Source organism: Geotrypetes seraphini, chromosome 1, assembly GCF_902459505.1.
Source record: "Geotrypetes seraphini chromosome 1, aGeoSer1.1, whole genome shotgun sequence".
In the NCBI taxonomy this organism is placed as follows: Eukaryota; Metazoa; Chordata; class Amphibia; order Gymnophiona; family Dermophiidae; genus Geotrypetes; species Geotrypetes seraphini.
Window position 1 is genome coordinate 38027470 of NC_047084.1, and position 13996 is coordinate 38041465.

General features: G+C 41.8%; 1 protein-coding gene across 1 annotated transcript in view; it reads left to right on the forward strand.

The window, feature by feature from the left end:
• LOC117352633 (interleukin-6 receptor subunit beta-like) overlaps window positions 1-10473 on the forward strand; it is a 99370-nt gene extending 88897 nt beyond the window's left edge. The window contains exons 15-17 of the mRNA XM_033929207.1: window positions 267-366; window positions 2718-2799; window positions 9661-10473. Of these exons, the coding sequence (XP_033785098.1) occupies window positions 267-366; window positions 2718-2799; window positions 9661-10140 (662 nt within the window). The 3' untranslated portion in view covers window positions 10141-10473. The remainder of the gene's footprint in view (window positions 1-266; window positions 367-2717; window positions 2800-9660) is intronic.
• The last annotated feature ends 3523 nt before the right edge of the window (window positions 10474-13996 follow it).

The following is a 13996-nucleotide window of genomic DNA, read 5'->3' on the forward strand; positions in this document are numbered from 1 at the left end:
CTCTCTTAGCAGATGTCACAAATTTCCTATTAATAAATTACAGAGATACTTAAAACCATTGTAATGCCCCTTGAAAATCATCTTTTGTGTTTTCACAGTTCTTATTGGCTCAGAGTTTTGTTTTATAAGTTAAACCTACATGCCACAGCTGGAATTCAGAAATGCAGATGTGATTTCCTGAGCTTGTTGTGTCTTTTTCTGTTATAATTATTCTTTCACATCAGACAAGCTATCATCAGATTGTGTACTGAATTATCTCCTAACAGATGAGAATCCGTTTTATAAAAATGTCATCGCTATTGCAGTGTGCATTGTCGTCATTTCATTAGGGATCTCAACAGCCATTTTTACATTGGTGTTTAAAAGGTAAATAGAACTGGTTATTCCATGTAATACTTGTTGGAATTGTTCTGAAGTATGTACATTAATTCTGTGAAACTAACTTGCAACATGAAATAACTTCCGTTTGCATATTATGCTCAGGAAATCTAATAAATTTGTTCAATGAAATGGAAGGGGGAACTATATGGGAAAGGTTTTGTGAACGTGTCTGATTGCCTAGGACCAATTTGGGTTTTGTTGAGTAATTTGCAAATATGTGAGCAAAGGATGGTCCTTTTGGAGGTAATTCCATAACTGTGCACCTATATTTATTATCGATTTATTACAATTTATTTACCACCTTTTTTGACGGAATTCACTCAAGGCAGTATACAAGCATCAGTTAAATGAATGCAATAGACAATTACAGCAGTGAAATATTCAAATTACAATATAAAGTATGCTTTAGTATGCTACATTACAATATCAACACAATACACAATAAAATATTTTAATAGCTTGGTGTATAAGCTATTAAAATATTTCCCCGACAATATTTCCCCGGTGTGTTTCCCCGACAATAAGACCTACCCTGAAAATAAGCCCTAGCATGATTTTCGGGGTAGGTCTTAATATAAGCCCTATCTCCGAAAATAAGCCCTAGTCATAGGCAGGCGCGCTTCCCCCGCCACGCAGCCGAACCACCAAACCTCCATCCTTCCCTCCCAACCGATCCCTGCCGACCGCGACCATAAATATCTTGCTGCAGAGGAGCGTCGGGCCAGCACCACTCACAGGCTGCTTCGCGGCTGTCTCACTGACATCATCAGTACACAGATGGCCCCAGCGAGAAAGCTGCAAAGCAGCCTGTGAGTGCTGCTGGCCCGATGCTCCTCTGCAGCAAGGTATTTGTGGTCATGGTTGGCGGGGATTGGTTGGGAGGAAAGGATGGTGGGTCATTTTCGGTTCGGCTGCGCAGCGGAGGGTGCTCAAGGGTTCTGCTGCACGAGGGATGGGAGGGAGGGATAGAAAGATGATGCAGAGGGAAGGCACAAGGGGATGGGTGAGCGGGGAGGACAGATGTTGCACATGTGGGGGAAAGAAAAGAGGAAGAATTGGGGTAAAGGAGAAGAAGGGAGAGATGATCATGTACATGAAAAAAATAAGCCCTAACCGAAAATAAGACCTAGTACTTTTTGGGGCCCCCAAATGAATATAAGACACTGTCTTGTTTTCAAGGAAACACGGTAGATAAGAACATAAGAATAGCCATATTGGGTCAGATCAAAGGTCTATCTAGTCTAGTATCCTGGTTCCAACAGTGGTCAATTCATAGAAACATAGAAAAATGAAGGCAGATAAAGACCATATAGTCTATCTAGTCTTCCTATCCGTGCCATCTACTATCCCTTCTCTCTCTTACAGATCCAATGTACTTGTCCCAAGTTTTCTTAAATTCAAATACAGTTTTTGTTTCCACTATCTCCACCAGGAAGCCATTCCTTGCATTCACCACTCTTTCCGTGGAAAAGTATTTTCTGAAGTTACTTCTGAGTCTATCCCCTTTCACCTTCATCCTATTCCTCCTCATTCCAGATTGTCCTTTCACTTGAAAGAGACTCACCTAATGTTAATTTAAATGTCTCAGTCATATCTCCCCTCTCCTGCCTTTCCTCTATTTACTCCATCAAAAATTGCAAAGACTAGAGGACACTCGATGAAGTTACAGGGAAATACTTTTAAAAACCAATAGGAGGAAATATTTTTCACTCAGAGAATAGTTAAACTCTAGAACGCATTGCCAGAAGATGTGGTAAGAGCTGTAACACAACTGGTTTAAAAAAGCTTTGGAGAAGTTCCTGGAGAAAAAGTCCATAATCTTTTATTGAGATAGACTTGGGGGAAGTCATTGCTTGCCCTGGGTTGGTAGCATGGAATGTTGCTACTATTTGGGTTTTTGCTTGGTACTTGTGATCTGGATTGGCCACCGTGAAGATGGGCTACTGGGCTGGATGGACCATCGGTCTGACCCAGTAAGGCTATTCTTATCACAGTACAGTCTTCCTCTTGATATAACTGCTGCAGCAATAAATAAGTATTTTAAGCATAAAGACGATTTTCTTTATTTTTGTCCTTTTCATCCTCTCTATGTAGCACTGCCAGTCTGTGTGAAAATGGTAAGCTGTGAAAACAGGCAAGAGTTAGTCTGTTTCAAGCTAAGGCCTGGAGTACTCTGCAGCCTTCTTATGGTGCTAATTATTATACTGGATCATTGCAGCCATCACACTGAATTTTCTGTGTTTTGTTTATCTGTTAGAACCATAAATTTACTCAGCTTAAATTTTATAACCAAACTATGTAAGTAGCTCATTGTTAAATTAATATACATTTTGCAGGATGAAAATATGGTTTTGGACAAATATTCCAAATCCAGAACACAGCACTGCCATCAAAATAAATGAGAGAGCTCTTCTAGAGGTATGTGTATTATTTGCATTAATTTCTGTAATAAAGTTAGATTAACTAATTATTTTTCTTGTACATATAGAGGGCATTTTTTATATGATGTCCAAATCTGAGTTTGGACATTTTGTGGAACACACACTGAAATCCAGTAGTGAACATGACCATTTTTGAAACAGAAAAACAACTTTCAGTCTCAAATATGGCAAGTTCTCTGTACATCTATTTTTGAACCATTTTCAAAGAAAACGTCCAAAAGAAAAAAGCACAAAACAAGCCAATGGGATGTAGGAGGGAGGCAATATTTTTGGCAGACTGGCCACACAGACTAGAGAATGATATGGGAGAAAAAATTTGTCCCCGTTCCCGCAAAATCTGTCTGTCCCCACCCGTCAACTGTTTGATCCCATCCATACAAGCCTTGAATAGTTATGATTTTATGTTGAAATAATTTTATTAAAGAATAAAAAGAAACAATATTCTGTACAACTGTCATTTTATAAATCACAATACAGAAAAATAATCAACAAAACCCATCTCACCTCACAATATCCCCTTCACTATAAAAAAAAATGGAATGCTACATAGAAACTTCATCGTAACAGAATACCTTGTTCATACACACAGTACACAAATGGCAAATACATAATAGCTGACCAAAAATGATAAACATAAAATAAACCAAAATTCCAAGAAGCTAAACCTTCCTTGTAGTACAACACCAAAGAAATAGAAAGATCAATTTCCTTCTATTCTGTGTAAAATATAAAGATCACACATGCCAGGAATGGTGTTAAGCAAAGGAGTGCATTTAGGGCAACTGATATACAATATTTATTTATTTATTTCCACAGAAATATTGGAGGATAGTGAATGTTAATAAGCCCTGAAGAAACGGTCCTTTGACCGTGAAATGTTAGCTCACATCTAAATAATAATAATAACTTTATTCTTCTATACCGCCACAATCTTGCGACTTCTAGGCAGTTTACAATCAAGAGTGCTGGACATTCAGTGAAATACAATAAGTAGATATTCAGAGGAAATACAGAGATCAGAGACCTCAGCACTTGTTTCCTCACAAATTTGGAGCGAGAGCTATTTCAGTCCTGCAGTAAGAGTTAAATGTGGTAATTTGCACATTCTCTTCAGAAGTTTTTTTAGCTGATGATGTTGGTGGAGGAGGTTTGAGCATTTATGCTCTACCCTAAGAAAACCTGAGGCTTTTTCTTCCGTTGAGAGTTGCTCTCTAAATTAAAAGTGGAGTAATTATACTGAATGGTATCTTGCAAAGGATCATGTATGCATCATATTGAAGCTGCATTTATTATTGCATAATCTGATAGCATATTCATAGTAGACAAGCATTTGCAAATAATATAAACTACATTTTTACATATTGGGTTTTCTGTTACTAGCAGATAATACGCCAAGACAAATCCTATATGCTACATCTTAAATTAGGTTCCCTTTCTGTTCTGTTCCACATAATTGTTTTGGAGTCAGATTTGACCCCCCCCCCCCAAAGTAAATAGAATATTGTCATAGAACATTGATTTCTGGCTTCTTGGTGAAATCCTTGGGCTTGAACTACATTGAGAGTGGCTATTTTGGAAAACACTTTGCAAATCACCCTCATAATACAGTATTTAGAAAAAGATAAGCACTGTCCGCAAACATTGTTTTCTTACGGTGTACAAGTGACAGGGTGTGATTATGCTTTTTCAGCACTAGAGGGCAGCATGAGTTAGTACTGTAATATCAAGGCTTGCTATCTATATGTATATAAAATGGGAGGTATGTATGTGTGTATGTATGTATGTGCCGCGATCACGCAAAAACGGCTTGACCGATTTGAACGAAACTTGGTATGCAGATCCCTCACTACCTGGGGTGATATGTTCTGGGGGTCTCGCAGCCCACCTGCACACGTGGGCGGAGCTACAAACAGAACATCAGATTTCACCCATTCATGTCAATGGAAAAAATGTAAAAAGCTGCCATTCTCACAGTAATTCAAAAACGGCTTGACCGATTTGAACGAAACTTGATATGCAGATTCCTCACTACCTGGGGTGATATGTTCTGGGGGTCTCGCGGCCCACCTGCACACGTGGGCGGAGCTACAAACAGAAAATCAGATTTCACCCATTCATGTCAATGGAAAAAATGTAAAAACCTGCCTTTCTCACATTAATTCCAACTACCTGGGGTGATATGTTCTGGGGGTCTCGCGGCCCACCAGCACACGTGGGCTGAGCTACAAACAGAACATCAGATTTCACCCATTCATGTCAATGGAAAAAATGTAAAAAGCTGCCATTCTCACAGTAATTCAAAAATGGCTTGACCGATTTGAACGAAACTTAGTATGCAGATCCCTCACTACCTGGGGTGATATGTTCTGGGGGTCTCGCGGCCCACCTGCACACGTGGGCGGAGCTACAAACAGAAAATCAGATTTCACCCAGTCATGTCAATGGAAAAAATGTAAAAAGCTGCCATTCTCACAGTAATTCAAAAACGGCTTGCCCGATTTGAACGAAACTTGGTATGCAGATCCCTCACTACCTGAGGTGATATGTTCTGGGGGTCTCGCGGCCCACCTGCACACGTGGGCGGAGCTACAAACAGAAAATCAGATTTCTCCCATTCATGTCAATGGAAAAAATGTAAAAAGCTGCCATTCTCACAGTAATTCCAACTACCTGGGGTGATATGTTCTGGGGGTCTCGCGGCCCTCCTGCACACCTGGGCGGAGCTACAAACAGAACATCAGATTTCTCCCATTCATGTCAATGGAAAAAATGTTAAAAGCTGCCATTCTCACAGTAATTCCAACTACCTGGGGTGATATGTTCTGGGGGTCTCGCGGCCCTCCTGCACACCTGGGCGGAGCTACAAACAGAAAATCAGATTTCTCCCATTCATGTCAATGGAAAAAAAGTAAAAAGCTGCCATTCTCACAGTAATTCCAACTACCTGGGGTGATATGTTCTGGGGGTCTTGCGGCCCTCCTGCACAACTGGGCGGAGCTACAAACAGAACATCAGATTTCACCCATTCATGTCAATGGAAAAAATGTAAAAAGCTGCCATTCTCACAGTAATTCAAAAACGGCTTGACCGATTTGAACGAAACTTGGTATGCTGATCCCTCACTACCTGGGGTGATATGTTCTGGGGGTCTCGCGGCCCACCTGCACACGTGGGCAGAGCTACAAACATAAAATCAGATTTCACCCATTCATGTCAATGGAAAAAATGTAAAAAGCTGCCATTCTCACAGTAATTCCAACTACCTGGGGTGATATGTTCTGGGGGTCTCGCAGCCCACCTGCACACGTGGGCGGAGCTACAAACAGAACATCAGATTTCACCCATTCATGTCAATGGTAAAATTATAAAAAGCTGCCATTCTCACAGTACTTCAAATACGGCTTGACCGAATTGAACGAAACTTGGTATGCAGATCCCTCACTACCTGGGGTGATATGTTCTGGGGGTCTCGCGGCCCACCTGCACACGTGGGCGGAGCTGCAAACAGAAAATCAGATTTCACCCATTCATGTCAATGGAAAAAATGTAAAAAGCTGCCAACGCAAAAACGGCTTGCCCGATTTGAACGAAACTTGCTATGCTGATCCCTCACTACCTGGGGTGATATGTTCTGTGGGTCTCGCAGCCCACCTGCACACGTGGGCGGAGCTACAAACAGAAAATCTGATTTCACCCATTCAAGTCAATGGAAAAAATGTAAAAAGCTGTGGGACCGATTTGAACGAAACTTGGTATGCAGATCCCTCACTACCTGGGGTGATATGTTCTGGAGGTCTCGCGGCCCACCTGCACACGTGGGCGGAGCTACAAACATAAAATCAGATTTCACCCTTTCAAGTCAATGGAAAAAATGTAAAAAGCTGTGGGACCGATTTGAACAAAACTTGGTATGCAGATCCCTCACTACCTGGGGTGATATGTTCTGGGGGTCTCGCGGCCCACCTGCACACGTGGGCGGAGCTACAAACAGAAAATCAGATTTCACCCTTTCAAGTCAATGGAAAAAATGTAAAAAGCTGTGGGACCGATTTGAACGAAACTTGGTATGCAGATCCCTCACTACCTGGGGTGATATGTTCTGGGGGTCTTGCGGCCCACCTGCACATGTGGGCGGAGCTACAAACAGAAAATCTGATTTCACCCATTCAAGTCAATGGTAAAAATGTAAAAAGCTGTGGGACAGATTTGAACGAAACTTGATATGCAGATCCCTCACTACCTGGGGTGATATGTTCTGGGGGTCTCGCGGCCCACCTGCACACGTGGGCGGAGCTACAAACAGAAAATCAGATTTCACCCATTCAAGTCAATGGTAAAAATGTAAAAAGCTGTGGGACAGATTTGAACGAAACTTGATATGCAGATCCCTCACTACCTGGGGTGATATGTTCTGGGGGTCTCGCGGCCCACCTGCACACGTGGGCGGAGCTACAAACAGAAAATCAGATTTCACCCATTCATGTCAATGGAAAAAATGTAAAGAGCTGCCATTCTCACAGTAATTCAAAAACGGCTTGTCCGATTTGAACGAAACTTGGTATGCAGATCCCTCACTACCTGGGGTGATATGTTCTGGGGGTCTTGCGGCCCACAACTCTATGTTGCTTGCTCAAGGGTGGGTTCACCCAAGAATTTATATGTTCTTGCTCCCGGAGGTGAAACTAAAAATGTTGTTTATAATCAAGTTTTGCGTTAGTTGTATTGTATTCATTTTGTCAAATATTTCACATTATAATTTGAATATATGTGTGTGTGTGTGTATGTATGTATGTTCCAGCATAACTCTTCAATGCATGGACCGGTTTCAACCAATCTTGACATACACATTACTTACTATCTGAGGACAAACACTGTGGGGGTGGGAAGGGGGGGATATGTAAAAATGATTGAAAATGACAGATTTTAGTATCTACCCCATAGTGTTTTCAGGCTCACAGATGAATACTCAGCATAACTCTGAAACGCATGGAGAGATTTCAACCAAACTTGGTACACATATGACTTACTATCTGGGGAAAAATATTGTGCAGGTGGGACGGGGTAAAATACTTTGGGGGTGGGAAGGGGTGATATGTTAAAATTATCAAAAGCGACAGATATTTATGTCCAACCCATAGTTTTCGGGCTCGCAGAGATGAATACCGACACTCCCGATGCCGTTTAAGTCTAAGTTCAGCCCCATAGAGAGGGACATTCCTTTGGGACATGTGGAGGGTAGGGGGTTGGGACATGGGGGTGGGGCATATGGGACATGTGTGGGGGGGAGGTAACGTGGGGTGTGGGACATGTGGGACATAGTGGGGTGGGACATGTAGGGGGTTGGACATTTTGGGATAAATAAATATCCGGGCAACGCCGGGTAATCAGCTAGTTCCAACTATAAAACACTTTCTATGACACTATAACCACTAGGGACATCGTTTCTATTCTACCACGGACACCATACATATAGAGTTTGTATGTTCTAACTGTGTTTGTAACTGTTTCCTTCATGCACCCCAGTTCATAATGTTATTACATTACATGAGTACTCACATATGCTGAACTAGGAACACAGGTTCCATTCTGAACCGGGAAAAAACTGCATGGAGTTTCTTTTCAACCTGAGTTTCCACATATTGAGTTGTTTAAATCAATACTGAAACTTTTGGATGCCACTTATTCCAACATATCTTCCTTTTCAGTTTAAGAGATTGCAAATTCCAGTGAGACTTGCATTCTCTATCACAATCAACAAATCACAGGGACAGACTATTACATACTGTGGAGTGGATTTAAGATCCCCCTGTTTTTCCCATGGACAACTCTATGTTGCTTGCTCAAGGGTGGGTTCACCCAAGAATTTATATGTTCTTGCTCCTAAAAATGTTGTTTATAATCAAGTTTTGTGTTAGTTGTATTGTATTCATTTTGTCAATGATTTCACATTATAATTTGAATATTGTACTTTTTATAAAGCTGTTAAAAAATAATTTCATTCACCACTATAAAGTATCTTTATTTGAATCCATTTACAGTGTTATTGCTATAATTAAATACCCGTGCAACGCCGGGGCATCAGCTAGTGCTTTCTAAACTGTAGGGGGGGGGGGGTCACCAGTACAAGCTTGTATCAAGCCTGATGGAACAACATAAAAATAATGAATAAAATAAAAATGAGCACAAACAGCTAACATATTTAACTGCCCTATTTGTTTCTAGTTCTTTAGCAAAATGATTCCTTGGTACTCTCCAAGGACTAGATTCTTTGAAGGATTTCTTTCATTTGGGTGTATGTGGAAAATGCTTAGGTGGCAATTCCATAACTGGATGCCTCCAATTAAGTAGCAAGACTCTATTCTATAAAGGGAAGTGGGTGCCTGCATTATATAATACAACTGTATCAATATATCTAACATGTAAGCGTTCACACTGACACTGCCTAAAGAGCTGGTGTAAGTGCATGGACCTAAGCGCGGGAGAGATGCATGTAAGTGGGAACCCCACCTATATCCTACCCTTGCTCCGCCCCTATGAATACCCCTTTGTAAATGCACGCTATGTAAGTTAAGTAAGTGTTTGCAGATAGCACTTAGACACCATGCCAGCAATCACATACATAGGTCTGAACACATGCAGGTAAATGCTAGTATCTCAAACATTTATGCATATAACATACGTGTAAATTTGAGCACCTAGGTTACAGGATCCCTTCTCTGTCAGACATTTTGTGACACAATAGAAAATGGTGCATTTCCTTACTCGTCTGTGTCTTTAAAAAAAAAAAAAATAATAATCTGTTTTTAACTTAGTTTCCTGTGTTCTGTTTGACATTTAGAATGGACTGAAACCCACTTTGAAACTTCTGCTTCAAGACCAAGATCCTGATGCAGCTAGCATACATGTTTTTGAAGAGAGGAATCTCAGGGCATCTTTGATGTTGGAACTGTTGAAGCAGGAAAATGACAACACTGACTGGGAAGCAAGCGGTTCAGAAATTGCAAATGTTCCTGAAACATCAATAATAAGCCCTGGAGTCCAGGACCTCACTGAGCTCCCAGCTGCCCCTGTGCCCACTGATTATAGCACCACAGAGTTCTTCATGCACAACATAATGCAGAAAGCAGCAGATAATGTGCCAGGGGCTAACCAGATTGGCATGAAAATTAACCCAAACAATGAGTTGGACAACATGGGTCAACAGAGCATGCCTATACCTCATGACTATATAAGACAGAGCCAGGTTATGATCTTGCAGCACCCTGAAGCTGGTACAACACTGGAAAAGCAAATCTCGGTGTCTTCTGCAAGCCAGTAGTGTTTCTCTGGCCACATGGATTTAGAAATATGCAGATCTTTTGTAATGGAAGGAAGCAAGTCACTGTTTTAAATCCAAAGAAAAAGTCACAGAGGCACAATATTTCTAGCCACCTGGTTTTTAGTCATGTTCTGGGCCATGTTCAGTTGTGCCCACTCACCCCTATACCCCCCCCCATCCTCCATACTTGTCCGGAAGAGGCAATTGAGACAGGCAGTCTTCAGCTAGCGTGGGGGCTCTTCTCGGGCATGGCCCACCTACGTGGAAAACAGGACATTGCGGCACAATAGGCGGGCCATGCCCAAGAAGAGGCCCCATTGCCATTTCCCAACCTGCTACTGTAGAAGTGAAACAATGGCAGGGGATGGGGGGGGGGGGGGGGAGCCCTGGTGGAGATGCCAGGAGTCTTCAGGTGGCAGAGCATAGGGATCCCCACTAACCACATCCCAGGTGTGCTGTTATGGGAGAGCCTGGGTCCACCTAAGGCTATGGAACTGAAACACACACTTCCTTAGCTGCATCCAGTACTCACAATCACATTATCCACTCACTCAACACTTTGATCTATTTACAACCTCCCATCTAATCACTTACTGTCCCCCTCCCCCCCACCCCAATCATAATCCCCCATTCTCATAATGTTCTCATGCACTCAGAGGTTAATGTAGAAAGCTACACAAGCAGCAGCACCTGTAGGTCATCAGAGAAAAGTAGGGAAGATGCAGGCACGCTTTCTAGTGATGTCTCCTGACAGATCCAGTGTGCCAGTATTTTCCTCTTACTGGGCATGGGTAGGACTTGCTGTGCATGGTGTAGCCCTCCCAACCCGCTCACTCTTGTTTTCCTACTGCTTTAGGTCAATCTCGGCTCTCTCTCTTCACACTACAGCTTTAAAAGTCAGAAGAGGAAGGAACAGCTCTGAGCACTTGTCCAAAGAAAACAAAAATAATATCACACAGAGAGGGCCGTTTTTGATAGTGCATCCAAGTCCGACTTTGGACATTTCCCGCAAGATGTCCAAAAGTCAGGGCAGAGAAACGTCCATATTCAAAACCGCTAGACGTCCAATTTTTCCCCCCTGAAAATCACATAAAGGATGCCAGATGTATATCTCATCATAACCCCCTTATACTTTATGGTAAGCCTTCCAAAACTCCCCCCAAACCCACTATACCCACCTGTCGACCACCCCAGTAGCCCTTATGGCTGCAGGTGTCACCTATATGGTATGATAGCAGGGTTTTGGTGGCCTCACACTTTCTACCATAATTGTAGTAGATAAGAGTAGAATATGGGCTTGGGTCCTCCTATCTATGGTTCACCAGCCCACCCACCCCTACCTACTACCCCTACCAGGTGCTGCTGTTCTAAAGACAGATATGTACTGTTTCATTCAAATCTTTGTGGGAAGGGAGGGGGTCAGTAACCACTGGGGGAGTGTGGGAGGGTCATTATATAATCCCTCCAGTGGTCATCTGGTCATTTTAGGTACCTATTTGACACTTAGACACTTTTAAAACAGGACCAGCTATGGATATCTAAGGTTCTATTATCGCTGCATGATGTCCACGTCAAAGTCTGTCCTTAATACGCCCCCTTGGATTTTGGACACACATTGGTTAGGAAGCCTAGCAAGACGTCCAGAAAGTCAGTTTTGAAAATCAGCACTTGGATATTTTGGCAATTAAGACGTTCAAGTGCAGGTTTATGCCATTTTTTGGACGTCTTTATTTTTTGTAAATGAGCCCCATAATATGCTGAGCATAAATATTAGCTTTATTTGAGAGAAATTTTTGTGAAGCTAATAATTATGCACAGAACAACATTCTGGCTCATGTGCAGATGTGTGCTGGTAGTTTCATTTTCCTTGGTCATGTGTAGTGAAGCCACCCTCATCACAGAACCTTTGTGGCATGTGTGCGGCAGGCTTTCCCCAATTAATGCGCAAGTTTCACAGGTTTTAAATGTACATCTTATTTCACAGTAGAAGTCACGTGTTCAATCATCACAAAACATATCTTTTGTGCTATGGTTAAAGAAAAAACATTTTAAGTTGTGTTTCTGTTTACCTCAGACTTCAAACAAAGCTTTAATTGATGTTTACTGTGCTGAATACTGCCGTCAATATTTATTGTTACATGGTGGTGGTGGGAGGGGGGGGGGGGGGCTTCTATTTCCCTCAGGCTTAAAACAAGGCATTTCAAAAATTTTATGTTGAAGGTTAGGGTGTTCCAGCTCATGGCTTTGAGATGAGTTCATCCTTATAGGAACAATCCCAGATAAAATTGTACTGTGCATGAGTTATAGAAAGAGGTACTAATAGTTCAGCTATTTTATTGTTCAGATGAATAACTGAGCTGGGATGACAGAATTCAATACATAAGAAAATAAGTGTTGCCGTGCTGGGACAGACCACAGATCCATCTTGTTTCCAGCAGTGGCCGATCCTGGTCACAAGTACTTGTAAAACAGATATTATGCTGCTTTTCCTAGACGGTATATCCTTGGATGCAGAGAAGGCCTTTGATCATTTAGAGTGGACTTTCATGTATCAAGCAATGGATTGGTTTGGTATTGGATCTGGATTCATACAAATGATTCAAACCTTGTATAGTTCCCCTTCTGCCAGATTATATATTAATAATACTTTTTCAGAACATTTCTGCCTGGAGAAGGGAGTTAGACAAGGGTGCCCGTTATCTCCGTTGCTTTTTGACATTGTACTGGAACCCTTGTTATTGGCTATTCAGCAGGCAAAGGAGATTCAGAGTATTCCTTATGCAGGTCAGAAATATAAAATTTCTGCGTATGCAGATGATATTTTGCTTCATTTGAGCAATCCTGAAACTTTGATCTAACTTTGTAACCCTCCTTCTATAACTCTTTTTGTAATCTGCATTGAACCGCAAGGTAATGGCAGAGTAGAAATCTGTAATGTAATGTAATAAGAGAATAAATATAACAAAGGGTAGAATTATGGTAATGAAGGTACATTGAAGATGGAGGGCTAGAGAGAGAAATGTTGGATATAGCAGTGGAACGAAAGGTCCAAAGACGAAAGATGAGCATGGAGAAAGAAAAAACATCAAATGGCAGGAGACCCTGGTGAGAAAGATAACAGAAGAGAAACAGAAACCAGAGCCTGGGACCAATATGATTTGAATAATAAGATGACCAGACAACAAAAAGGTAGAAAAAATAATTTTCTATTTTGTGATTACATTATGTCAGATTTGAAATGTGTATCCTGCCAGAGCTGGTGTTAGCAAGCATGAGCTAAGACCTAACAGAGAGAGGAAAAGTTTTTTTTTGTTTTGTTTACACCACAGCATCGGCATGGGATTGGAGAGGGCAAAGGGATGTATGGTGGGTGAAGAGACTACAAAATTAAACCCGCCAGGCCTTAAAAAAAAAAAAATTGACCAATTGGGCAGGAAAAGCAAATCAAAAAATCAATTCAATAGGCAAAATTGAATCGATTCAAAAAAAATTTTCCCTGAATCGGGCAGCACTAGCCATAGTGGGACCCACAGAGAGGAGGACAGCAGTTCATGCTAAATTGCTAATACAATGTTAAAATTCATGCTTTCTGGTTGATGAGTTACTCTAAAAGTAGTTTTATCTCCTTTCCCTTCTCTCCCCCTCACTTATGGGTCCAACATCCATCCAACTCCCCTCACCTGCTTTTTACCTTGCTGGACCTGCTAGACCCTCACCCCACACACACTTCTGGTGCACCTCTCTCCCTCCATGTGGATCTGGTCTCCTGCTATGTTGGAAGTGATGCAGCATAGGAAAGGCCCTGCTGGGGCTGGCCGTGAACAGCCTGTTTACAGCGCTGCTTCTGCTGACTGGC